This window comes from Suricata suricatta, chromosome 6, assembly GCF_006229205.1.
Source record: "Suricata suricatta isolate VVHF042 chromosome 6, meerkat_22Aug2017_6uvM2_HiC, whole genome shotgun sequence".
Classification (NCBI taxonomy): Eukaryota; Metazoa; Chordata; class Mammalia; order Carnivora; family Herpestidae; genus Suricata; species Suricata suricatta.
In genome coordinates, this window is record NC_043705.1 from 19,483,103 (window position 1) to 19,510,231 (window position 27,129).

The 27,129-nt window shown below is 40.8% G+C and overlaps 1 protein-coding gene across 1 annotated transcript in view; it reads left to right on the top strand.

Annotated features, from left to right (window-relative positions):
• Positions 1–27,129, top strand: part of MEGF10 (multiple EGF like domains 10) — a 171,714-nt gene that overhangs the window by 24,778 nt on the left and 119,807 nt on the right. Inside the window, exon 2 of the mRNA XM_029942159.1 lies at positions 20,791–20,926. Coding sequence (XP_029798019.1) covers positions 20,811–20,926 — 116 coding nt within the window. The 5' untranslated portion in view covers positions 20,791–20,810. The remainder of the gene's footprint in view (positions 1–20,790; positions 20,927–27,129) is intronic.

Here is a 27,129-nt window from a genome sequence, read left to right on the forward strand (position 1 = left end):
TATATACATACATACATACATCATGGAAAGAGCCTAAATGGATGGATCAAGAAGATGTGGTGTGTGTATACACATACACACACACACACACACACCACATCTTCTTGATCCATCCATTTAGGTTCTTTCCATGATTTGGCTATTGTAGAAAGTGCCACTATGAACGTTGGGGTACCTGTGCTCCTATGCATCAGCACTTCTGTATCCCTTGGGTAAATCCCTAGGAATGCTATTGCTGGGTCATAGGGGAGTTCTATTAATAGTTTTTTGAGGAACTTCCACACTGTTTTCCAGAGTGGATGCACCAGTTTACATTCCCACCAATGGTGGAGGAGGGTGCCCATTTCTTCACATCCTCACGAGCATCTATAGTCTCTTGATTTGTTCATTTTAGCCACTCTGCCTGGCGTGAGGTGGTATCTCAGTGTGGTTTTGATTTATATTTCCCTGATGATGAGTGATGCTGAGCATTGTTTCATGTGCCTGTAGGCCATCTGGATGTCCTCTTTGGAGAAGTGTCTGTTCATGTCTTCTGCTCATTTCTTTACTGGGTTATTCATTTTTTGAGTGTGGAGTTTGGTGAATTCCTTGTAGATTTTGGATACTAGCCGTTTATCTGATATGTCATTTGCAACTATCTTTTCCCATTCTGTCGGTTGCCTATTGGTTTTGTTGATTGTTTCCTTTGCCTTGCAGAACCATTTTATCTTGATGATGTCCCAATAGTTCAGTTTTGCTTTCATTTCCCTTGCCTTTGAGGATGTGTCGAGTAGGAAATTGCTGTGGTTGAGGTCAGGAAGGGTGTTTCCTACTTTCTCCTCGAGGATTCTGATTGTTTCCTGTCTCACATTCAGGTCCTTCAGTCATTTTGAGTTTATTTTTGTGTATGGTGTAAGAAAGTGGTCTAGTTTCATTCTTCTGCATGTTGCTGTCCAGCTCTCCCAGCACCACCTGTTGAAGAGGCTGTCTTTTTCCATTGGATATTCTTTCCTGCTTTGTCAAAGATTAATTGGCCATACATTTGTGGGTCCAGTTCTGAGTTCGCTATTCTATTCCATTGGTCTGTGTGTCTGTTTTTGTGCCAACACCACACTGTCTTGATGATGACTGCTTTGTAGTAGAGGCTAAAGTCTGGGATTGTGATGCCTCCCATTTTGGTTTTCTTCTTCAATATTACTTTGGCTATTCAGGGTCTTTGTGGTAAAATATGAATTTTAGGATAGTTTGTTCTAGATTGAGAAGAATGCTGGTGCAATTTTGATTGGGTTTGCATTGAATGTGTAGATTGCTTTGGGTAGTAATGACATTTTCACAATGTTTATTCTTCCGATCCATGAACAGGGAATGTTTTTCCATTTCTTGGTGTCTTCTTCAATTTCTTTCATAAGTTTTCTATAGTTTCATCATACAGGTCTTTTACTTCTTTGGTTAGGCTTATTCCTGGGTACTTTATGGTTTTTAATACAATTGTGAATGGGATCAGTTTCTTGATTTCTCTTTACACTGCTTCGTTATTGGTATTCATTATTTGCGCTTTTTCTAGTTTGTTGAAATGGGCCTGGATTGCAATAAACTTTCTCTTTGGACTGTCTTTGCTGTGTCCCAGAGAGTTTGGATTGTTGTATTTTCATTTTCATTTGTTTCCATATATTTTATAATTTCTTCTCTAATTTCCTGATTAGCCCAATCACTCTTCAGTAGGGTGGTTTTTAACCTTCACAGTTTTGGAGGTTTTCCACACTTTTTCCTGTGGTTAATTTCAAGTTTCATAGCATTGCGGTCTGAAAGTGTTCATAGCATGATCTCAATTCGCTTATATTTATTGAGGGCTGCTTTATGTCCCAGTATGTGATCTATCTTGGAGAATGTGCCATGTGCACTCGAGAAGAAGCTGAATTTCCCAACTTCAGGATACAGAGTTCTAAATATATCTATCAATTCCATCTATTCCAATGTGTCGTTCAATTCCATTGTTTTTTTTAGTGATTTTCTGTCTGGTTGATCTATCCATTGCTGTCGGTGGAGTATTAAAGTCCCCTGCAGTTAGCACATTCTTATCCATAAGATTGTTTCAGTTTGTGATTCATTGTTTTATGTATATGGGTGCTCCTGAATTTGGCACATAGATGTTTATAATTATTAGCTCTTCCTGATGGGGAGGCCCTGTAATTATTATATAATGTCCTTCATCTTTTGTTACTGCCTTAACTCTAAAGTCCAGTTTGTCTGATATAATTATGGCTACTCTGGCTTTCTTTTGGCTTCCAGTCGCATGATAGGTATTTCTCCATCCCTTTACTTTCAATCTGAAGGTATGTTCAGGTCTAAAATGAGTCTCTTGTAGACAGCAAATAGATGGATTTTGTTTTTTTTTATCCATTCTGCTACCCTGTGTCATTTGGTTGGAGCATTCAGTCCATTTACAGTCAGTGTTATTATTGAAAAATGTGGGTTTAGATTCATTGTGTCCTCCGTAGAGTTCATGTTTGTAGTGGTTTCTCTGGTACCTTGTATTCTTTGCAACATTTCCCTCATAGAGTCCCTCTTAGGATTTCTTCTAGGACTGGTTTGGTGGTGATGAAATCTCTCAATTTTTGTTTATTTGGGAAAACCTTTATCTCTCCTTCTATTTTGTTTTGCAGTCAAATGCTCTATCCCTGAGCTATACCCCCTCTCCTTCTATTTTGAATGACAGGCTTGCTGGATAAAGGATTCTTGGCTGCATATTTTTTCTGTTCATCACATTGAAGATTTCCTGCCATTCTTTCCTGGCCTGCCAAGTTTCATTAGATAGGTCTGTAACCACTCTGATAGGTTTCCCTTTGTATGTTAGGGCCCTTTTATTCCTAGCTGCTTTCAGAATTCTCTCTTTATCCTTGTATTTTGCCAGTTTCACTATGATATGTTGTGCTGAAGGTCGATTCAAGTTATGACTTAAGGGAGTTCTTTGTGCCTCTTGACTTAAATGTCTATTTCTTTCCCCAGATTGGGGAAATTTTCATGTATAATTTGATCCAGCACCCCTTCAGGACCTCTCTCTCTTTCTTCCTCTTCAGGAACTCCTATGACACAGCTATTGTTCCATTTGGTTGGATCATTGAAGTCTCGAATTCTCCTTTCCTGCTCCTGGATCAATTTCTCTCTTTTTTTTCTCGGCTCCCTCTTTTGCTATAACTGTGTCTTCTAATTCACCTATTCTTCTCTCTGCCTCTTCAATCCATGAAGTCATCACCTCCATTTTATTATTCATCTCATTTTGTAGCCTTTTTTAGAAACTTGTCACAGCTATTCTGAAGGTCCCTAGTCATAGTATCAGTAGCTTCTCTAATGCTTCTTTCAAACCCAGCAATTAATTTTATGACAATTGTTCTAAATTCTTGCTCAGTTATGTTGCTTAGATCTGTTTTGAGCAGTTCTGTGGCTGTGACTTCTTCCCGGGTTTCTTTAGGGGAGAGTTCTTTTGTCATTTTGGCTAGTTTTCTGTCTCTTGTCAGTTTTAAAAGTGCATTGTGCACTGTGCACCTGTTAGTATTGCTCTGTTAAAGGAGGCTTATTGACTGTCCAGGGCCTGTCATTTCAGGAAGTGTTCTTTTAATGGTGTCTCTCAATTTCTCTTGTGGTGCCTTTGATTATTTTATTTCCCTACTCAGCAATATTTGGGACTCTCCATCATGCATACTTTGGCTTGTTTCTTGGGATAGCCCTGAAAAGGAAAACAGACAGGGACACACAGGGAACAAAAGCATGCAAACGCACAGACAAATCAAGCAAAGAAACAAATTAAAGGGGAAAGGAAGAAAAGAAAAGGAAGGAAGGGGAAAGAGAAGAAAGAAAAGAAGAGAAGAAAAAAATAAAGGAGGGCAGAGATAACAAAGGGCAATGGACAGTCTAAAAGCATATAATGAGGCCAGGGGAGAGATAAGGATGAGATAAGGGGGAATATATCTGGATGGCAAGAGGAAAAAAAAAGAGGGAAAAAGGAAAATAAAGAATAAAAATTAAAAAAAGAGTAAAAAAAGTAATAATAATAAAAAAAAAGTAAGTACAAAAAAAGCAGCAGCTCCCCCTCGCGGATAGGCGTGGTTTGGTGTAGGTAGGTCTCAGGGGCTGCTCTCAGAGGCCCTGCCTTGGTGATTGCAGAGTAGAATGGCGACTCCTCAAGCTCTGCTAGAACTAAGCACTGCAAGCTGCTCTTATGAGTCCAACCTCCTTGTGCCTCGGCTAAGCCAAGCTGTATTTTCCAGGCTGGCCTCGCTTCAAAATCCTAGTCCATGCACTTTAATGCTACCACAGATGAGATGTACTCGCTTTGACAGCTGGCTTCTTAGTCGGGATCTCGTAGGGAGAAGGAGCTGTTTCTCTTGGCGCAGACTGGGATTTGTGCTGCTGCTACCGGAGGTGAGGTGCGCTGCAGGAGGCCAAGTGTGTGCCCCAGCTGCTGCTGCACTGCCTGCCACCGTCATCTCCCTGCTGGGATCGAGTAGGGGTGGGGGCTGTTTTTCCTAGTGCCACCCAGGATTCCTTCTGTCGCTGCTGAAGGTGAGGTGTGCTCCCAGGGGCCGCCTGCCTCCCAGCAGGGATTGCACAAGGGGAGGGGGCTGTTTTTTTCCCCCCGGTGCCATCCTGGGTCAGTGCTGATGCTGTGGAGCCCAAGGAAAAAGTCACCAGTTATATGGGACAGGTTTCTCTCCCTGAGCTCAGTGGTTATATACGAGGTGAGAGTTTTAATCTCTGTCCTAGGTTAAGTTCTTTATCTCTTCTCTAGAGATAGTACGGTAAGCGTATTCAGTTTCTCTTTATCTTCCCTTTGTCTCTCAGGGGCTCCACACACTTTCCCTGTGTTGGGCTGGGCTCCCACCTCTCCTGCCCTTCTTGGGCTGGCCTGTTTTCCAATCTCCCAAGTTCACACTCACTCACTCAGGCATCTTTAAGGTTGTCTTCTTTCTGGAGTCTGTATTTTCTCCTCCCACTCTTGCAGATAAGAGTAATGTCCTCCTCAGTTTGAAAAATGGGGCAGACGACGTTTACAGAGCTCCCTTCTTCTCCACCATCTTGCCTCCTCCACCCGCCTCGGAAATATTCTTATAGATGTGGAGAGAAGAAGTAATCAGGGAGGAGGGCAGTGGAAGACAAGAGCAAGACATGGTCTCTGCTTTCAAGGAGTTTATAGTCTAGTTGAGGAGGCAGGACAGGTTAAGTCAAAAAATGATGTGCAGCCTTGGGGTAACATATATATTATCAGATGAAGGATATGCAGAGTTGGTCGCATCAGAGGTTTCTATGCAGTTTTTAGTGAAAAGACTAAAGGATATTTTTACTGAGGTCCTAGCACATCATTAACTAGATATTTAATGAGAGAATAAATTATTTCAGAAAGAGAAATAAGTTGGCAGGAAGCTTATGTAATGGTTTGAATTTCAAGCACTTAGTGAGGCTTACATGATGACCCAAGCGAATTATAGACATGAATCACAGACCCTTGAAAATTAGCAGGGTAAGAAAAATATAATCTGTGCAGGAAACCATTTCCATCCTCCACAGATTCTCCAATTGAGATGGTCTTCATGGATAGTTTAAATCCATTCTATTTTATTTTTCGACTTTAAATGAGGTGATTAGAATGTTTAAAACCTTGAATACATGACAGTGATACAGTTTATACTAACTGATTCTTCATAAGAAGGAAATGGATGCATTCAGTGTGATAGGGTCAACTTAAACTTGAATGCTTTCTGCTACCTGTAGTTTCTATTATTTATGACAAAGTGAAGATATTGCCATTAGAGATTTGCAAATTAAACAAAAAAGAGTCAAGGAAGAGGATTTATAATAAAAGGAAAAGGGAAATGACCTTTTCATTTTTTAATTTTTTATGAACGTTTATTCATTTTCTAGAGACAGAGCGTGGGGGGAGGGGGGTGGTTGTGGGAAAGTGCAGAGGGAGAGGGAGACACAGAATCCAAAGCAGGCTCCAGGCTCTGAGCTCTCAGTATAGAACCTGACATGAGGCTTAAACCCATGAACTGTGAGATCATGACCTTAGTCAAAGTCTAATGCTTAACCAACTGAGCCACTCAGGTACCCCAAGGGAAATGACCTTTTTAAAAGAGCAAGAAGGGAAGACATTAAACAAAATGTCCTAAATTGGGCCTGTGGACTTCCAGAGTTTCAGTTCAGATACCTTTAGCTTATTTGGTTCAAATATCCCTTAAAGAGTTATCAGAGTCTGCTTAAGATTGGATGTGTTATTTACCATACCTGTAATTATTTCAATATTATGGATAATATTATTTTAATATTAATATGTACTATTTAATATTAATTTGTGCTATTTAATGTTAATGTCATTTATTTATTCTTACCATTATACTTGGCATGCATTTATGCCCACCTGTGGCATCAATATCCTTGCCTTATTTAGGTAATGTACAAATACTAATGTACATTTGGGGTCCATTAAAATGTTCTTTTACTTGTAGTTGCCTTGTAGAACTTTACTAAAGACATTAGTTGCTTCTCAGAATTAAGACTTAAAATTACACAAACCCCTTTCTTTTCCTTTTTGTCTGTATTTCAAGGATATATTTTAAATTGCCTTAGGATATATTCTTTCCTTTTTCTAGATTATATTTGTACTACACTTCATAAACACATGGAAGCAGGGCAGTCCTTTAGTTGCTTACTGTAGGCTATAATAATCTGCTAACTGTTGGGGGTTCATTGAAGGGCATTTCCAGGCTTTGTTTTTTGAGTGGAGTTTGCTGAGATGGGTCCTCACACCAGCATATACAGTGCACCCTAGGAATTACACTTTTCTGCCAGGGGGATGCAACTGTTCTTAGCATAGTAAGAGGTTGCCATTGAGAGGTTGGATCTGTTGTTCCTTTACCCTGACTCCAGGACCTTCCATTGTCATTCCTATTACCTGACTCCCAGTCCATCCTGGACTGTCCCTTTGCTGCTCCCAACGGATACTCATGGTCACTTCATTTTGCCCATAGCTGAGATCAATTCCAGGTCCATAAGAATCATGACTAAATGCAGCCATGTTTGAGCAGGGCCACTTACTGAGAATAAAGGAACGCCAATGAAAATAAAGCCTTAACTGTTTTTTGTTTGTTTGTTTTCTGAAAGAGAGAAAGTACATGTGAGCTGGGGAGGGAGAGAAAGAGAGGCCGAAAATCTTAAGCAGGCTCCATGCAATGCAGAACCACATGGGATTCAGTCTCATCACTCTGGAATCATAACCTGAGCCAAAATCAAGAGTTGGACACTCACCTTACTGAGCCACCCAGGTGCCCCCAAAGCCTTAACTTTTTATTTTTTTTAATTAAAAAATTGTTTTAAGTTTATTTTTGAGAGAGAGAGACATGTGAGTTGGTGAGGGGCAGAGAGAGAGAAAGACACAGATTCTGAAGCAGACTCCGGGCTCTGAGCTGTCAGCACAGAGCCCAATGCAAGACTCGAACTCACTAACCTCCAGATTGTGACCCAAGCCAAAGTTGGACACTTAAATGACTGAGCCCCCAGGTGCCCAATTAAAAAAAATTTTTTTTAAGTTTATTTATTTTTGAGAGAGAGAGAGACAGTGTGTGAGCAGGGGAGGGGCAGAAAAAGAGGGAGACACAGAATCTGAAGCAGGCTCCCGGCTCTGAGCTGTCAGCCCAGAGTCCAACAGGGAGCACAGATTCATGAACCACAGGATCATGACCTGACCTGAAGTTGAACACTTAACCAATTGAGCTACTTAGGCACCCCAAGCCTTAACTTTTTAAATGAATTTATAGAATAACTGCTAACTAAGCCCTTGAAAGTGTCGATAGAATTCTCTTAAGAAAAAAACAAATTTTTTTCTATAATTGACCCAATAGTTTTCCAGCAAAGCTTTCATTGTTTTTTGTATTTACAGTCACCAGTATTGTAATCATCTAGTTTCAACTCTGGGATTTTCCTTTCAGTTTACCAATTCCAAATCTTGCTTGAGTCAGGAGCAGTCTTTCTAGATCCAAGTTTTTTGTTTTTAATTCTTTGTTCAAGTCCACATATTTAACTCCTCTCTATACTTTATTCTTTAAATTCATTCATTCATTTATTCATTCATCATTCATTTTCTCAGCCATTCATTTTCCTTCCTCTCCACTAGGTGCTGTTCTTTGTGCCAAAGATACCAGAGAAAACCAAAAAGCATCATTGCAGTAAAGAAATTGGGGGTTATCTATCTTTCTTCAATCTTTTCACAACAGCCATTAACAAAACTTTTTTGAGGCTTGTGTCTAATTTGTTCCTTCAATGCACAGATTAAGTAGACATAATTCATTGTGAGCTCCTCCTCCTCGAAATGAAAAGGATCATTCACAAGTTGCCTTGGACATTTCATCAATATTTATGTTAAACTTTTGTAAGAACCCTAGGACTAGTAATTTGTATATTTATATTCTATGAGGACTGGCATCAGCCACAGGAAAAAAATATGTAATTGCGTCTTGATTATCTTGGTGGGCAGCAATTCATAATATTGTGCAAGACAAACTGACAGGATCTTAAATGGGGGGCCAATATTAGCCTAAGGAGAAGCTATTTATGAAATAGCTCTGTGACCTTGGGCGTACTCTGAATTTCTCTGAACCATGGCATCACCATTTGTAAAATTAAAAGTATTGGACCAGCTTCCTGCTAAAGGTTATCTTCACACAAAAGCCCAATGGCTCTTAGGCATTCTGGAAGTTTATAAGAAAGACACATGAAAAATACAGCTCTCTTTTTCAAGTTTGCTTGCCATTCAAGCTGCTTTCCTGGCTGATATTTGTGAAAGGGAAATAAAGCAGAGAAAGAATGAATGATGCAGCAGTGATAAAACTCTGATGCCAAGCTAGACTAGAATTTACCTTGGTTGCTGTGCTTTCCTGTCCCCATGGCTTGTGGATCCTGAATCACCCTAAAAATGGCAGAGAAGACCAAGTACAGAGATGCAGGGAACTCAGAAGAGAGAATTGTGGATAATGTGAATGAAGGAAGTATTATGGAGCCTTAATTTCCATGGCCCTTAATTTCCTCTCAATATGAGATTGTTCTCAAACCATTATTCAGGGTCAGACAGGGTCACTTTTTGAATAAAAGATCTATCTAGATACTACAGGAAGCAGTGTTGCTACTTCAGCATGTGGCACTTTATCTACTAAAACAAAGCCCTATTTTAAGAGTCATAAAGTTGGGGTTTGGGCTGTGGCTTCTCATATTTGCATATATATGTAATTGGTAAGGAAGCGGAGGTGGGAGGGAAGACTGCCCAAGGATTTTCTCCTTAATGTCCTGGCCAAACCCAACTTTGAATAATTATGTCCTTCCGGCTACTTACATTTCTTCAGCAGTTTCCTCACATTTTGCCTGAAATCTTCAAAGCTTTTGACCATGTGGGCTGAAAACCAAAAGGATGAAAATGTCCAGACTCCTTTGTGGCTATGCCTGCTGCAAGAGATGTCTGTGGTCACTCTGCATCCTGGTCTGGATTTGTGGTTCAGACCTGAGTAACCCTGGGAAGAATGGCAGTTGAGTCCCAATGTCACTGATGATTTAAAACATCTGTACCCTGTAAATGTGGAAATACCTTTCATACTTTCCAATTCAGGTTCTCAGTTTTGACCAGAAATAGCTTAGTCACTTGGAGAATCTAGCTTTTAATGAGTTTACATTTCAAGAAGCATTTCTTGTTCATTATACAGATGGAGTGTGATTTTAGGAAGACTCTGGCTTGTTCACTGGGTGATGATTTGACTGACAGTAGAAGCAGCCCTATGGTCTAGGGTCCAGTGTTGGACTGCTCACACAACAGCTCTGTGATATAGCTGTGTAACCATGACTGGGGGCTCCAATGATTTTTTCATAAAAATGAAAGGATTTGGGGGTGCCTGGGTGGCTCGGTAGGTTAAGCGTCCAACTTCGGCTCATGTCATAATCTCCTGGTTCATGAATTTGAGCCCTGCACTGGGCTCTGCGCAGACAGCTCGGAGCCTGGAATCTGCTTCGGATTCTGTGTCTCCCTCTCTCCCCGCCCCTCCCCCACTCACACTGTCTTTCTCGAAAATAAATAAACATTTAAAAAAAGAAAGGATTTTGATTGGATCCCATAAGGCCATAAACTCTAACTTTCTGTTCTGTTTTTTGTATAAAAGCTCTGGGAACCTCAAGATAATGTGTAGTGCCTTGGAAACTTTTGGGATCCACATGAGTGTTACAAGCCTGTTATGAAGTATTTAAAAAACAAAGGAATGCTGTGTGTATGTGTATGTGTGTGTGTGTGTGCATGTACCTTAATAAAATCTGAATAGATAGAGTTGATAGGAAAATTTTCAAAAATCTTGGTTCCATGGAAATTCTTTCCCTCAAAGGGTCTTTGTCCCTCTGGGTTTTCTTCTTTAAGAAATAACCTCTGAGGTGCCTATGTGGCTCAGGTGGTCATGTCTGACTCTTGATTTCAACTCAGGTCATGATACCAGGATCGTGGGATTGAGTCCCGCATCCGGCTCTGCACTGAGCATGGAGTCTGCTTGAGATTCTGTCCCTCTTTCTCTCTCTCTCTCTCCCTGTCTCCCCCCTGGCATGTGTTCTTTCTCTAAAATAAAGTTAATTTAATTTAATTGTAAATTAAAAGAAGTAGCCTTTGAGTAAAGAAAGGCTTGGCTTGGATTGCACAGCTATGCCTTAATGGTAAGAATCTTAGAAATTGAAGGTTAGAGTAATAATCCAGAGGTTATTATTACAGCCAATATATATATATATATATATATATATTACAATATATACATATATATAATACATATATATATTACAATATATATATATTACAACCAGGTTATAATAACCTGGTTAGGAGAACCAGGTAACAAGTGGGTGGCCCTTGTCCTGTGGAAGGTGGGGGCAGAATATGGGTTGTCATCCTTCCTACGATAACAGGTAGCAGTATGTACCCCTGAAAAGGACCTTCCTGTGAGAGGAACCATGCAAACACTTAGGCTTCCCATTATTGTTCCTGTCTTCCCCCAACCCTCACATGCAAGGAAATATTTAAGATTTTGATGGTACTCAAGTATCCTGCTGCATGTCAGAGAGTTTCCCACTGGCATTTTGTCAGGGGATTGGTCAAAACTGTCCAATCAGCTTCTTTGATCAGTATTGTTGGTTAAGAGAAAAAAAAAATGGCAGGAGGCCTCCCTTTCTTCCTGGGCTGATCAAGTTCTATTTTCTAGTTTTTTTCTCAAACCCATTCATCCTTTGCCTGAGGTCTTATCACGTGTTCAGATATTTTACCTTGAGTCAATCTTAAACCATGATATGAAGTGCCATTCCTGACGTGGGCCTAAAATTCCTCTTCACTCACTCACTTTTCCACTCCGTGTTCCGGACAGTCTTGCCCATTTGCCTTTTCCTCTGGAAAGCTTTTTTCTCTGCCATTGCCTACAGCGGTTCCTCTGGGGACAATCTCCCCTGCGCCATCTACCCCTCAAAATCTTCAACAGTGCTAATTCCTATGCCCACTCACAAGTCAGGAATACTTTCTGAACGTCCATACTTAATAACGCCCTAGGACTCTAGTCACATTTTACATTGCCTTGTCATTACCATACACACGATACTGTAAACTCTGTGAGGGCAAAGATAGCCTTCGCTGATGTTTGCTGATTAAAAGAACAATTGTTCATTTGAAATTTTAAAAAATGTCTATGTGACAGATTGTTAAAATAATTAGATGATTAGGATAGTTCATGAAAATTGAATCAGGTCTCTAGATTACATAGTAGTATTACATCAATGCTAAATGTTTTCATTTGGATCATTGTAATTATATATGTAAATGTCCTTCTGGAAATGTACATTGATGTATTTAGAGGCATAGAGGCATGATTATGTACAAATTGCTCTCAAATAGTTGAGTGTGTGTGTGTAAGTAGACAGTCAAAAGGAAATGTGTCAAAATGTTAGCAGCTGGTAAGTGTGGGTGAAGAGCATTCTTTGTTCTATTTTTAGAACTTTTAAATAAATTTGAAATTATTTCAAAATAATGACTTAAAAGAGAAAAAATATTTAAACTAAATTGTATGTAAGTTTTATGTAGATAAATTATCAGAGATAAATAAAGCTACTTTACATGTAGGTAAGTAAACGAAACATTTATTTGTAGATGAAAAAGTGTATTATATATATATATGTATTTTAAGTTTCTTAAAATTTTATTGTTGAGAGATGAGAGAAACAGAACTTGAGTGGGGAGGGGGCAGAGGGAAAGAGAGACAGACTCTGAAGCAGCTCCAGGCTCTGAGCTTTCAGCACAGAGCCTGATGTGGGGCTCAAACTCACGAACTGTGAGATCAGGACCTGAGCAGAAGTCGGACACCCAACCGACTGAGCCACCCAGGTGCCCCTGTAATTTATATTTTACAAGGTGCAGAGACCATGATGAGCTCTCCAGATTATCGTGAAGCAGGTCTGTTCTCTTGGGTAGTCAAATGCTAATGATCAAGGATAAGTGGCAGGATAATGTAGGACATTGCTCTGTGTGGAAAAGCAGCAGATTCACCTCAAAACACAGGCACTGTGAGGTCATGACTCTTGGAGCAAAATAACTGAAACTGTAATTAGAAGTTGATGGATTCCTGCCAGGAGCTATAATGCAGGGGAAAGATTTTAGAATCATCACAGGTGGTTTCTGCTGTGTGTTACTGCTACTGAAGATGTCAACAAAATTGTGAGCATTATTGAGAGCCTTTTGGAAGTCCAACAAAATGTTTTTGGTATAGACATATTAAAATACAGACTTACAGGCTCTCCACTCTTGTGTAACAAATTACCTCAACATTTAGTGGCTTAGAACAGCAAACATTCATTACTTCATTTTCTGCGTGTCAGGAATTTGGAAGAACCTTAGCTGGTGGACCTGGCTCAGGGCCTCCTGAGGTTCTAGTCACTATGACCTCAGGGACTATAGTCAGCTGAAGGCTTGACTGGGGCTGAAGGGCCCCCTTGAATGGCTGCTGGCAGGAAGCCTCCATTCTTCACTTTGCTCCTTGAGTGTCCTAATGACATGGCAGCTGGCTTCCTGCAGAATGGTGATCCAAACAGCAAGCTGGAGACCCCCTGATGACCTAGGTTTGGAAGTAATACTCCGTCGTTTTGAAATATCCTATTGACACAGTGTATTCATTGACAGATGGGCTTCCACAAGGCAGGGAACACTGGAGGTCATCCTGGAGGTTGGCTACAACACTAGGGCATAATTAGGGCTGCCAGAGCATAGTTGTTGAAAAAGGAAGGAAAGCAAGGGTCAATTTTATAAAAGGAATAATAGGGCTTTTTTTTTCTTTTTTGTGGACAGGCCAAAAAAATTAGGACTCCAGATTAAGAAGAATGAGTGAGAACATTATTGAAGAATATTAAATCGTGAGAAGTTTAGGAAAATCAAGATGGTTTTATTCACTGAAGCCTGGAATGAGAAGGGGTGTTTGAAGTTTCTTTTTCTAACAACAAAAAAAAGAGAAGTATTGTTTCCACCAATAGGAGATAAATAGACCAAACCAAGGAAATAAAACGGTGATTCATAATGGTTTAAAACCACAACAGCTGTCCTTAATATCGACACTATTTACTACAGTTTCTCTCAGTCCTGCCAATGTTACTGTATTCCTCTCAGTTCTCCCCATACCTGAATGCACTAACTTCCGCCCACTTTCTTTGCCTCCAGTGTCTGTTCCGTTATTGAATTTTCCTTGTCCTCTCTGTGTTAATCTCTCAAACACCTCTTTCATTAAATAGTACACTCTGCTCAAAGACTTAAGTATATCCCAAAGCAGACAAGATAAAACCATGTGAGCTCCGTAGCCTGGTGCTCAAGAGCTTCAAGAGACGTGGGAGCCAAGCCTTGAGGGTGGAGAGCGGGAGGTCCTACAAGGAATCATGAGAAGCCATGGTAGACACAGGTAGAGAGAGCTCAATAATTTTATTTACTCAAGGTTCATTTTTACCCAGATGTGATGCCGACAACAGATCGCAGATGTGGTCGTCATCAGCCGGACTGGGTCATATCTCTGCTGTTTTCATTGTCTGATTTCCAGTGAAACATTTAATCTCAGCCAATGAGATTACATTTTCTTTTGAACGCTTCTGTTCAAGTTTGACCTCTTTCTTGAAACTTTATGGGTCAAATTATTTTTTCCCTCCTGTTAAAACTCTGGCAATTTATTTATGTGTTGACTCATTTGGCAAATAATGATATTTTACTTAGAATTTTCCTCCCTGGTAGATTTTTGTTTTTAATTTTTTATTGTTTTATTTGTTTTTGAGAGCAAGAGAGACAGCATGAGCAGGGGAGGGTCAGAGAGAGAGGGAGACACAGAATCTGAAGACAGGCTCTAGGCTCCGAGCTAGCTGTCAGCACAGAGCCTGACAAGGGGCTCGAACCCACGAACCATATCATGACCTGAGCCGAAACCAGAGGCTCAACCGGATAAGCCACCCAGGTGCCCCTCCTCCTGGTAGAGTTTGACCTGTTGAGGGCAGAGACATGCCTTATAATTCATAATGGTCCCCGCAGTTGTTTGAACTGAGATCCTTAGTGAGTATTGTTTGTGGGTTTTTTTCCATATGCTGGGCTGGGATTCCTAGAGATGTTGTGGAGTACTTCCCAGAGTTGAGGACAAGTGGGTGACCAGGGTCTCCCCCCAGCTACCCCTTAGTGCCACCTAGACAATACCTGTGGGTTTAGCTTGTTAAGTAGCTGAGGCTGTACCTCTGTGTTCCCACAATAGCCTCTTCTGGTCTTAACCATGCCTGCAAGGTACCGAATTGAAATGGTCCATTTGTGGCTGCTCTCTGTGTGGCTGGTGACCTTTGTCAGCGTAGCCCAGTGCCTGGCATCCCCAGGGTTTTGCCTAGTTTTTCTTTAATGTGAAGTGATCAGTGAATGCCAGAACTGGTATTAAACACTCACTTCATGCTAATGTTTAGGGATATTGTTTTTGGTTGTTTATGAAACCATGATAAACTTATAAAATAGGAGCTGATGAATTTCTTTGATGTTAATAGCCACATTCATTTAACTTGTATTCTTAGAGTCTTCCAAAGAATGCTGTGTGACACCCAACCTAAGATGATTTAATTTGACTCAGAAGACTATCTCTGTTGTGCTGTTCGATGTGAGCAAAATGACGCGAGAGTCTACACACATAGAATGTATATAGTACTTGTAATGTTTCAGCTGAAGGTTATGCTTGGTTAAAGTAATACATTACTAGAATAACTCGCTTTGAACTGTGAAAATGGAAATCACAACAGTGCCTCCTGGATTCTTTTTATCGGCAAAGTAGTGTTTCTGTGAAAATTTTTATCAGGACAACCAGTAAGAGCTATGTTAATTTTTCAAAAGCAAACCCTATGCCCATTGTGAGGCTTGAGCTCACACTTGAGGTCAAGAGTCACGTGAATAAGTGTTACACTTTGACATCTTTGATACCTCAGAGCTGGAGCTTTGGTCCTCTCTTAATAGGCATGACGCTCTGGAAAGAACACAGGAGGCTGCCTTCTGCCTCACCTTGGTGGCCTTCCTGAAGAAAAGCTAGTATGTTCTTTATTAGATAACATGATGGAGTGATTAAAATCAGTGGCTTTTGGTACCCAGAGAGGGGGTGGGGACTGTGGAAATGTAGCTGTCCCTTCTCTTTTTTTTTTAAGTTCATTTATTTACGTTGAGAGAGAGACCGTGTGAGCAAGGAGGGGCAGAGAAAGAGAGAGAGAGAGAAAGAGAGGGAGGGAGAGAGAGAATCCCAAGTAGGCTCTGTACTGCCAGCATAGAGCCCGATGTGGGGGTTGAACCCACCAACTGTGAGATTATGACCTGAGCTGAGATCCAGAGTTAGAGGCTTAACCTACTGAGCCACGCAGGTGCCTGGGAAAATGTGGCTATTCTTAATCAAAATATTTATTTTCAGGGGCACCTGTGAGGCTCAGTCAGTTTAAGCTTCTGACTCTTGGTCTCAGCTCAGGTCATGGTCTCACGGTTAATGAGATTCAGTCCCACATGGGGCTTTGTGTTGGCAGTGTGGAGCCTGCTTGGGATTCCTTCTCTTTCCTTCTCTCTCTACCCGTCCCCTGCTCATGCTCTCTGTCTCTCCCTCTCTCTATCTCTCCCTCAAAATAAATAAATAAACTTTATAAAATGAAATAAAAATAAATAAATAAATAGAAATTTATTTTCACTTAGAAAACCGTGAACTCTAGGAAAATGAACTTAAAAAAAAACTGGGTGAGGGTGCCAAAGTTATTTCTATGTGTGCACTTACTGATTCTGGGAAGGAAGTAGATTTTAGAACCAGAAAGGATTGTCTGGAGTCATTTATCCCTCTGTTGTTGCAAAAATAAATTAGTGAGTCAACGCCCCGTTATTTAGCGCTCCCTAATACACCGATAAGGAAACAATTCCCTATCATCAGAACCCAGATTTATCCATTCTGAGGACTGTATTCAACCTGATTATTTATTGAGGTTTTCCTGAGAGTAAGCAAGGCTTGCCTTCCTAGCAGGCGGCAAGAGTTAATTCTGCCTGCTGTGTTTCTTTTTTCTAATAGGAGCACTTTAGCGATGCTAATCAGTTGTACTGATTTTCTGTTTTGATTTTTCCATAATAATTAAGTGAATGATATGGAATGCAATCAAGTTTGGCACTAGGGGGTTCATGCAAATGATTCTCTCTCTCTTTTCTTTCTCTTTCTCTCTTTCTTTCTTACATTTTAAATTTTGTTAAATGGAACCATAAGGAAAGTTATTTGAAGAGGAAGACTGAGTGGGTGAGGGTAGCATAACTCTTTATTTAAAGTTTTGAATATTTTCCAAATGTCTATTTTAAAGAAGCAAATCACTGGCCTACCTTTCTTTTTCAATTGAAATCATGCTATTTATTAAAGATTCTGTTTTGTTTTCATTTGTGCTCCAACGTGGAAGATTATAGTGTAAGACAAGATGGCACAGCTTAAAGGAGAGAAGTGAAAGAAAAAAATATATTGAACTTTCTTCCTTCAGGGTAGATAAGAAAGAAAAATGGAACTCCTTTTGCTTGTCAAAACCTATAGAAGAAAACAGATAAAATAGGGAAAGGGTATATGTAATACCCTATTCACTTATTTGGATTGCCGCTCAGTAGATTTATTTTATTTTACTTTTGAAACACTTCTTTATTTTTGAGAGAGAAAGAGCAGGGGAGGGGCAGAGAGAGGAGACATGGAATCGCAAGGAGGCTCTGCCCTGTCAGTGCAGAGCCCAAAATGGGGCTTGAACTCAGGAATCATGAGATCACGACCTGAGCCAAAGTCAAGAGTGGACCTTAACCTGCTGAGCCACCCAGGTGCCCCTGCCTTTTGATGCCTTTATTCAATAAGACAGAACAAAAGGAAGGAGCTTCTTTGTTTCTGAATATAGTGAAATGTTGCATTTCCGTAGTTTTTTACAGCTCATTGGCGTATTTGTGAAATGTCCCCTCCCCTCACCATATGAAACATTTGGATTACTTTCTAAATGGTTTTAGCTGTGTGTGTGTTTGCATGATCCCTGCATCTTGATCTAGTGATTCTTTTTGCTTTTGATGTTTTATACTTAAATGTAGATTATTCTAGAATGCAGTTAATTTTCTGATTTTAATTCATAAAATCCTTTGGGAATGAGACAAGCATCATATATATACATTTTTTAAATGTACGTATATTTTCCTTTCTGGAAACACCTCCAGCAATTTTGCAATGTGTTTAGATTTTTTTCTATGCGAATTTCAAAAGCGAAGGGAGGTGACCAAATTTTGATTTTTTTTCTCCTCTGCCATCTCTATAGACAGGTTAAAGCCTTTGCAGAGCCGTACATCAAGTGCAAAGCAAGAAGGGCTACCGAAAGATTAGCGCGAACGTTTTTACAGTAAAAGAAAACACACAGCCTTTTTCTTTTTCTTGGCAGTTTGATTCACCGCTTGCAGCAATTTCTAACTTTATAGACTAAACATTTCTAATTGGGAAATGGATGGTTTGAGTCTAAGATGGTGACTCATGATATAATAAACTTTCCAATTTGGGGTAATTGTTGGTAAGTAGATGGCCGATTACTGCTGACTGGCACACGTTTTTATCTTTGAGGAAAGAATGAAAGTTAATGTACATATTTCGCACTTCATTGATACAAAACACTTATCCTGACTTAGACAAAGCAATGAGACAAAGAGATATTTGCTATGCTTCTCTGTTGCCACTAAATATCTTACAGGTTTACCGTTTTTGAGTGGTGTGGAAAACATTAGCGGTATATTGCATGTCTTTAGCTGTGAGATGGGGTAATAAAAGCACCACTTCTTAGGGAAGGGCTGGACGGATACACACATCAAAGATTCAACACCATGTTTGGCACAGAGCGATGGGTCAGGAAATGTGAGCTGTTACTGCCCGTCATCATTATCACTTTTATTCATTCCTGTTAGGTGGAATAGCTTCTTTAGATTCATAACGTTAAGCTTCGGATTTTACAACTTCATGACAAACACCAATAATTTGAGTTAATTTATAAGCCTTATTTTGGCTACCCATTTATGCTTTCTGTGTTAGAATATATTTTGTGATGTTCGAAACTCTCCTTTTTAAGATTTCACAGCCTTTCAGAGTGGCTTACAGTATCTTTTAATTATCCTACAAGTTCATGATATTATTTCCTTATTCTAAATCAACGTTTTCTTTAGTTTTAGCTTTTGTCCACTTAGAGATATGTGACTTGCCACAAGAGACTTAATATCCTTGATTTTGAAGGATTGAGGACTTCGTCACTCGATCTGTTCTCTTGAATTTGAAGGATGAACTAATTCCTATGGTTAGGTTTTTGCTGGTATTGTTGTTTATGTTTTTTGAAGACGAACTTACCCCTTTTTAAAAGTAATCACTACACCCAACTTGTGGTGAACTCATGACCCTGAGATCAAGAGTCACATGTTCCACCAACTGAGCCAGGTAGGCGCCCTGATAAACTTACTTTTTCCAACCCTCAAGGTTATTATTGAGTAAATTTTGTTCCCATTTGATTCCACATGTGTGATGTGGAAAGTTAGTATAGCTTCCCAAAATGCCAGCTGTCACCCAGAAAGTAACTGCTTTGGTCACATAATCTGGCCTATTGTTACTAGTTTCTCTAGTTTACCAATAGGCCAGTTAGTACTTATTCTCTTTTTAATTAGTAATAGGTTCAGCTATGTATAGTTCCATGTCTATTTTTCTAGTGTTTATTTATTTATTTTGAGGGGAGGGGGAGTAGGGGCAGAGAGAGAGGGAGAGAGAGAGAGAATCCCAAGCGGGCTCTGCACTGTCAGTGTATAGCCCATCGTGGGACTCAGTCTCATGAACTGTAAGATAAAATCATTTTATATAAGTGTGACAATTAAACATTTCCTTCTTACTAAGTAATATGTTCCTGGAGGTGAGGAGATGGGTTTGAGTCCCAGGTACAAGCCATACTTGCTATTACACACCCAGGCTGACAAGTGCCCGGCACATAGTAGGTGTTCAGTAAATGCCTGCAGATGCCTTCATTTGAGTCTCTCATGTGAACCTCAAACTTGACATATCTGAAACTGAACTAAAGCTTCTTCCTTCCAGTAGGGGAGGGTGTCTGGGCCTCCCATCTTAATGAAGAGCATGCCATTGACCTATGGGGTGATCTCTCATGGTCCTCTCTTTGACTCCCACATTCAGTCACCAAGTTCAATGGATTCCAAGTCCTAAAAGTCTCTCAGTTTCACTCAGTTCTGCAAGGTCTATGTCATCCCCAGTGAAGTTGCCATACTTTGCAATGGTGTATAAAATCTATTGTGATATTCCTCTGTCTCTTTCTTGGCTGAGTTACATTGAGCTTCCTAAAATGTGCCTGACCCTCCCTTACTTCCGGTTCTCTCTGTGTGGAACATTCTCCTTCCTCTTGGTACCTCCTTTGCCCAGCCTGTGGCCAGTATGTTGTTATTTGCTTTCCATTGTGTTCTTTCTTCCTCTCAATAATACCAAGATGGTTTTCTCCAACACCCACCTCTAAACAGCTTTACACCTTTTTCTCTACACCTATGGAGAGCCCTTTATAGGGTGGGAATAGCTGGTTTTGTTTCTGTTGAGCAAATGGGAAAACCGAACCACTAAGTCTAAGAACTGTACATAACGATTATTGAATTATAAATGTCTGGCCAGGAACAGAAACCATATCTGTATTTTATGTTCCGTTTTTGCACGGTGCCTAGGAAAGAGCAGACATTCAGTGCACATTGAATGAATTATTGAATGAATCTCAGTTTGAGCCTGAGGTGCCTCACTCTTGTCTCAATGGAGCTTCTGTTTCATCACTTATCCTCTGGGACAAATGAGGCCAGAGTCCTCTGTGAGCCCTCTTCTTCCAGAAGGGAAGTGTGCCTGGTGAGAGAGTCTGGAAGCCTGTGTTGCTCTGAGTTGTTCTGGTAGATTCCTTTAATGTCGCTGGCATGGATGAGAAGGGCTTTTGTTGTGGTGGCAATTAATGATGATTTGCACATTTTAGTAATTTACAAAATGGTGACCACTCTGCACAACACAAGAAATACCTCTCTCTTGGACCATGAAATCTGGTGACCTGTCTATTTAAACACATGACTTGTTAGGCATGGTTCAGCCCTGGTGACAACTGGTACCGAATGGCTGCTGGCCAAAAAGAATTATGTTTGGGTCATTTTAATGCATCTCTAATTTGGAGGGTTTTTCTTTCTTGTAGGTTGTTCTTCAGAAAAAAAAATGGTGATTTCTTTGAACTCATGCCTGAGCTTCATTTGTTTATTGCTGTGTCTCTGGGGTAGGACAGCATCCTCGCTGAATCTTGAAGACCCTAATGTGTGTAGCCACTGGGAAAGGTAAGAGTTTTGAAAGTAACCTGAGAAATAATTTCTAATAAGCTTTTTTTATATACTATCATTAGCAGTGTGATCTCTGAAATTAGAATTTGAGATGAGATGATGAAATTACTTTTATGTAAAAATTAATAGTTATATTAATATATCAGATAGTGTTTTTCCCCTTGGTCATCTGGAATATAAAGTGAAAGAAAACTTGATCTATTGATTCTAACGCAGGAGCAATTGTATGATGCAGGGGAAATACTACTTGGTCTCTAAAAATCATTCCCAAACATTTTCTCCCTGCTCTCAGTCTATTGGTAGTAATCTCAGGGAGCGAGACTTATGCATGAGTAACCAATGTGTGATCAGTGAAAGACAGCATGGAATACTGTCCTGAAGTGTTGGAACATAATGGCATTAGAAAACTGGCCATTATGTGGTCTGGAAAGGGGGACAGGTTAGTGGAGGAACAGGCCAGGCTGAGATAGTCCCAAAGGCTTGAGTAAGACAAGTGGATGGCATTGATGGGGTGGGGTCCCCCCAGACGGCGGAGGGTCTTGAGCAAAAGCACAGGGGTAGTACAGCACTGCAGAAGGGCATGATTAAATAGATTATAGCAAAGCAGATGATGTAGTATGCAGATCAGGCACTTTGCAGTAGGAAATACAGAAGAAGTAAACACAGCAGGTCGTTGTCGGAGATTTTCTAGTCCTTTTTTTGGAACACACAAATAGTACAAACCATCCAGTGGTATTGTAGTTCAGTCAACGTGGTCTATGCCGCTCTCCTGTGCTACTTGCATCCCTGAGAAAGCATCTTTATCCAAAAGTAGCGTTGCACATGTCAGTGTTTCCAAGCGAAGGTGGCAGCCTTCTAGAATGCTCCAGTACTCAGGAGTAATAGGTATTTTGGATAGCTGTACATGCAAGTTCATCAAACTCTAGATCTCTTGTCCCCATGAGTAGCTCACCACAGGGTACACATTCCAGTCACCAGGTAAAAACCAATACCACACTGTATGTTCACCAACTTTAATTTAAATAAATAAATAGATGGGAAAAAATGAGCCCAGGTCAGAGGCTTCCAAGCACTGCGGCTGGGGTACTGGAGGGGTGCCCTGTTCCTCCCTCACAGCATTCTTTTCCAGTGAGGGTTTCCCCATCTCTATTAGCAGTATTACCATCAAGGTGACAAAGACCTGATCCGTCAGTGGGGTTCCATACCATTATGAGGCTCTAAGCTATAGAGGAAATAGTGTGTACTTAATAAAGTTCTGTGTGTTTGTGGCATTAACTGTATTACATAGAATTGAAGGGGAAGGTCCCTGTATTCATTATCCTTATTTATAATCATCACAGCACCTCCCATTAGCATTTCACTTACAAAGTACAGAGTAAACATCCATAAATGTAATAAAAATGAGTCTGTGAACATAAGAGTGGGTAAATATCACATTTAAAAAAGGAAGAGATCATTGGCCGTTGAATTTGTGGGAGGATGAGGCCTTGGGGTAGAAGGAAAAACTCAAATTTATAAGATACTATGAAATACGAAACAACATGTCTTGGGAATACATTGACTGTAGGATGTGAAGGAGGCAGGAAAGGGGAGATTTGCAACCTGCCCTGTGAAAGAGTGGAGGTGTCCTTGCACATGTGAGAAAATAAAAGGAAGAGACTTGATTTGAGAGGGAAGGGATTAGTGTGGTTTTGCCATTTCGTGTTCTTAAGATCGGTTTGAGATACGGGCCTGGCTGTTTGGGAGGATGGGTCCGGGAGCCTCCAGCATGATGAGATCGAACAGGTGTGCTCTCTGAGGGAAAGACTATAAAGAGAAAAGACCCAAGACTCGAGTTAATCCAGCACCTACTCGTACATGCACCTTTTGCCCTGATTCCTTGTTCGATGGTTTGATGAAACCTGACAACACGTAACTGCAGGATTTGCCTGCCATTGATAATTCCCAGCATCTAGAACATGCCTTGCTTAGGGCATATGCTCAGGAATAAACTGTTGATTGACTATGCTTGTCTTCTGACGAGGAATGAAAGGACTAAATATGGACATCGGTGGGGGATGGGGAGAGGGAAGAGACAGACAGACAACAAGGGGCACATTGGTCTCTAAACCTAACGCAATCCCACTGTGGAAGAAGTGATTAGAGGAACCCCTAAAATATTAACTCATGAGAAGGGCAAATGAGGGTGAAAAAGTAGGGAAATGATGGAGGGTTTTTTCCCCCTGACTGTAATTTTTTCTATAACCTATTAGAGAGAAGGATTGACAACTATAATCTTATTGATACATTTCCCATTTTAAGGCTAGATGACAATTCTTTGAAGAAAGGCAAAAGAAAGTGGAATTTTTTGACAAGACTGGAGAAAGGAATGTAAATTAAAGTGAAAGTGCAGGTGACGCCTTGTCCTATACTTTCAAAAACTTTCCGGCAGGGGCGCCTGCGTGGCTCAGTGGGTTAAGCCTCTGGCTCTGTGCTGATGGTGTGGAGCCAGCTTGGGGTTTTCTCTCTCTCTCCTACTCTCTGTCTGTGTGTGTATCTCTCTCTCTTGCAAAAATAAATAAATAAACATTACAAAACGTGGAGTAGGGTGTGAATTGAAGTGGGGAGAGGAAGATGAGTGTCAAGGATGGAATTCTTGGTAGTAGGGCCGAGCAGGGCTCCCTGTAGCTGTGCCTCATCTAAACCCCGCCTGTCCCGATGGATTCACCTTGCTTCCCACCCTGTGGAGCCCCGGAGAGCCCAGGAGCACCACCTGGGAGCCTGTCAGAAATGCAGATGGTCAGGCCCTGCCCCAGGCCTGCTGAATCATTTATTTTCAAATAAAAGTAGGTCTTATTTGTTATTTATTTATTTAGGGAGGTAGTGTGGGGGGGGAGGGGCAGAGAGAGAAGGAGACCACGCAGAATCCAAAGCAGGCTCCAGGCTCTGAGCTGTCAGCACAGAGCCTGATGCAGGGCTCAGACCCACGAACCATGAGATCATGACCTGAGCCAGAGTCAGACACGTAACCGACTGAGCCACCCAGGTGCCCCAACATAGGCCTTGTTTTAATGCAGCAATTGTGGTTCTCAGAAGTTGCACATAAAGTGAAATTAAAGGAAGTTAAATCATTTAGAATATTCAAGGGGTGCTTGTTATTAAAAGAAGCTTGCACAGCATCCTTGTGGAAACTGAGTTACTATTGCTTCGCCACATTTCCTTTCCCTGTTCTGTGACTTGAAGCGTTTGCATCTACTAGGCATTCTGCTAAGGAAGGCACAAGTGAAGAGAAGTCGTTTTTTTGTCCATCCCCTGGGGAGTGGAACACAGAAGTGGTGGTAGTAATTGCAGTAGTCCTGAAGCGAGCAGAGATAAGAAATGATAGTTCTTACCATATCTGAATAAAGTAACAAGATTATTTTGGCAGATAAAATGTAATTAACCACTTTGGAATGCATCCAAGTGATGATGGCTCTGCCTTAAATTAAATCTTTGACCTTAAATTAAATCTTGCTGGGGTTTCTCCCCAGATGACATTTAATAGGTTAAGATCACAGTGACGGTATGTTTTCAGTGTATTTGAGCAGATTAAACAAGCACTAGATGTAGACGTATACATCGCAGAGGGGAAAATAGTGTAGACTTGAGATCAAGTTTGGCGCTCCTTGTCTGCTTTAGATGTTCTAATGATACCTGAGAGATGACATGGGACAGGATGGTGTCTGCGGTCTCTGGTGTTAGTGCTGGGTCTAGACTGACTGCTAGCCCAGGGAGCTCAGTGCTGCTTGTTCGTGATAAAAACACGGTTGGGGGCACCTGGGTGCCTCAGTCGGTTAGGCTTCCAACTTTAGCTCAGGTCATAATCTGCCAGTTCGTGAGTTTGAGCCCCATGTCAGGTTCTGTGCTAACAGCTCAGAGCCTGGAGTCTGCTTTGGATTCTGTCTCCTGCTCTCTCTGTCCCTCCCCCACTCATTCTCTCTCTCTCTCTCTCTCTCTCTCTCTCTCTCTCTCTCTCAAAAAATGAATAACATTAAAAGAAAAAAAACCACAATTGAACTGGACAGTCAAGAAAGTTCTTCCCACACTGACTTTAAGAGCAGCTACTGGGGTGCCTGGGTAGCTCTGTCATTGAGTGTCTAACTCTTGATTTTTGCTCAGGTCATGATCCCAGGGTAGTGGGATTGAGCCCCGCAGGCTCCATGCTGAGTGTGGAGCCTGCTTGGGATTCTCTCTCTTTCCCTCTGCCTCTCTTCCCCACTTGTACATGCTATGTCTCTCTCTCTCTTTAAAGAAATTTTGGGGCACCAAGGTGGCTCAATTGGTTAAGCATCCGACTTTGGCTCAGGTCATGATCTCACGGTTTGCGGGTTCAAGCCCCTCATCGGGCTCTGTGCTGACAGTTCAGAGCCTGGAGACTGCTTTGGATTCTGTGTCTCCCTCTCTCTCTGTGCCTCCCCAATTCATGCTCTGTTTCTCTCTGTCTCAATAATAAATAAACATCAAAAACAATTTTTTAAGAATGTTTTAAAAACTTAAAAAAAAAAAAAGAAAGAGCAGCTGCGGATGAACATGGAGGTGTGGACTGTTAGCAGAGGCTCTGATTAAGTTCAAACAGCTGCCCAGAAGCTGTAATAATGTCCCAGAGAATTCTGGCCTGTTCCCAGAGTTCCTTCTCCTCATGATGCAAGCACACAGCTTCCACAAAGTGGCCCCTTGAAAAGTGACAAGGTGGGTATTGAGCAAATTTACGGAGTATTTGGCAGTCATAATTTGAAGACTATTTACTATAGTATGCTTATAATATACTCAAGTTTAAAAGTAATTTTCAAAATTATGTGTATTGTGCGATTATAATAATATGAAAACCAAAAAAGTAACTAAAACAAAAAATGAAAAATCCCTGGAGACTATAAACAAATATGTTATATGCTCTTAGTGGTTACATAAGAGTTAGAGAATTCTCTTCTTAAAATGCTGTTTTCTAAAACTTGTAGTGTGATTAAAATGCCATTAAAAATAGGAAAGAAAAGAGAGAAAGATTGTATGGAAAAGAGGACAAATGTATATAAACCAGCAGAAAAGAAATTTGGTGCAAAAAGGCTTAGATCCCTTCTCTCACAGACTTAACTAGAAGCCTGTTTCTGATCATCTTGCAAAGTGGTTTGTTTTCAGTCAGTCCTGAACTGAGTTTGAGCCTCCCAATTATTTTAATAAGAAGGCTTGAGGTGGAAGAGAAAGGCTCAAAGCATAATCAATTTTGTCCTCTGTTTTTCCCAAACTGTACCTATTTCTCTGTTAAAGGCATATTGCGTTACGTGTTGGCCCCTCTTGAGAGCTTTTTGGGGGTGGGAGCTGCAGAGGAGATGTTCAGTAACTGCTTGTTGAGTTGGAATCCTAAGTGGTTTGATGACCCTTTTATGGAGAAGAGTTTTTTATGTCCTTTAACCATGGAAGCATCCTGCAAGTGTATGCGTCGGTGAGGGGCGAGAGTCAGAGAGCAAACTCACGTCTTTCAGCATTTGTCTCATTCAAATAGTCATACAGGCTGCTAGAAATTAGTGAAAACATTTCTCATGACTGCCTAGGAGTCCGTTCTGCCATCCACGTCAAATGGGATGTGTTTGGCCAGGATCCCTTTGCTGATTATCACTTCTGCTCTCGAAGACGTACAGACCTTAACGTCGTAAAACAGCCTTTGAAATTTTATGCATCAAGTGTAGTTCCAACAAAGCAATTTAGTTTGGTTAAGTTAGGGCTGTACAGCCTGGTAGAATATTTTTGTCACCCAACTGGCATCAATTTTGAGTGGGTTCCTTTTACTCGTTTAGCAGAGGACAGTGTTTTGTTCATGGGTAATACAGGACGCACCTAGATGGTAGTCTCGTACACAAAAGATGTTCCTTCACTTTGTTTTCCACTGAAAACCGAGTGGAGATATAATGCTGCAGACCTCAAGGTTCAGTTATTTACTTCCTGGTGAGGCAGGAAGAAACTTGGTGAGGTCTTGGAATTTGCATTAATGTGAATCTTAGAACAGTGCTGAGGCCAGAAGACATTAATAGCTTATTGTGATATTTCATTCCAAGAAACTTTATATATTTTTTAGAACACTTATTTATTTATTTTGAGAGAGAGCATGAGAGAGAGAAGGGGCAGAGGGCAAGGGAGAATCCCAAGCAGGCTGTGTGCTGTCAGCACAGAACAGGATATGGGGTTCCATC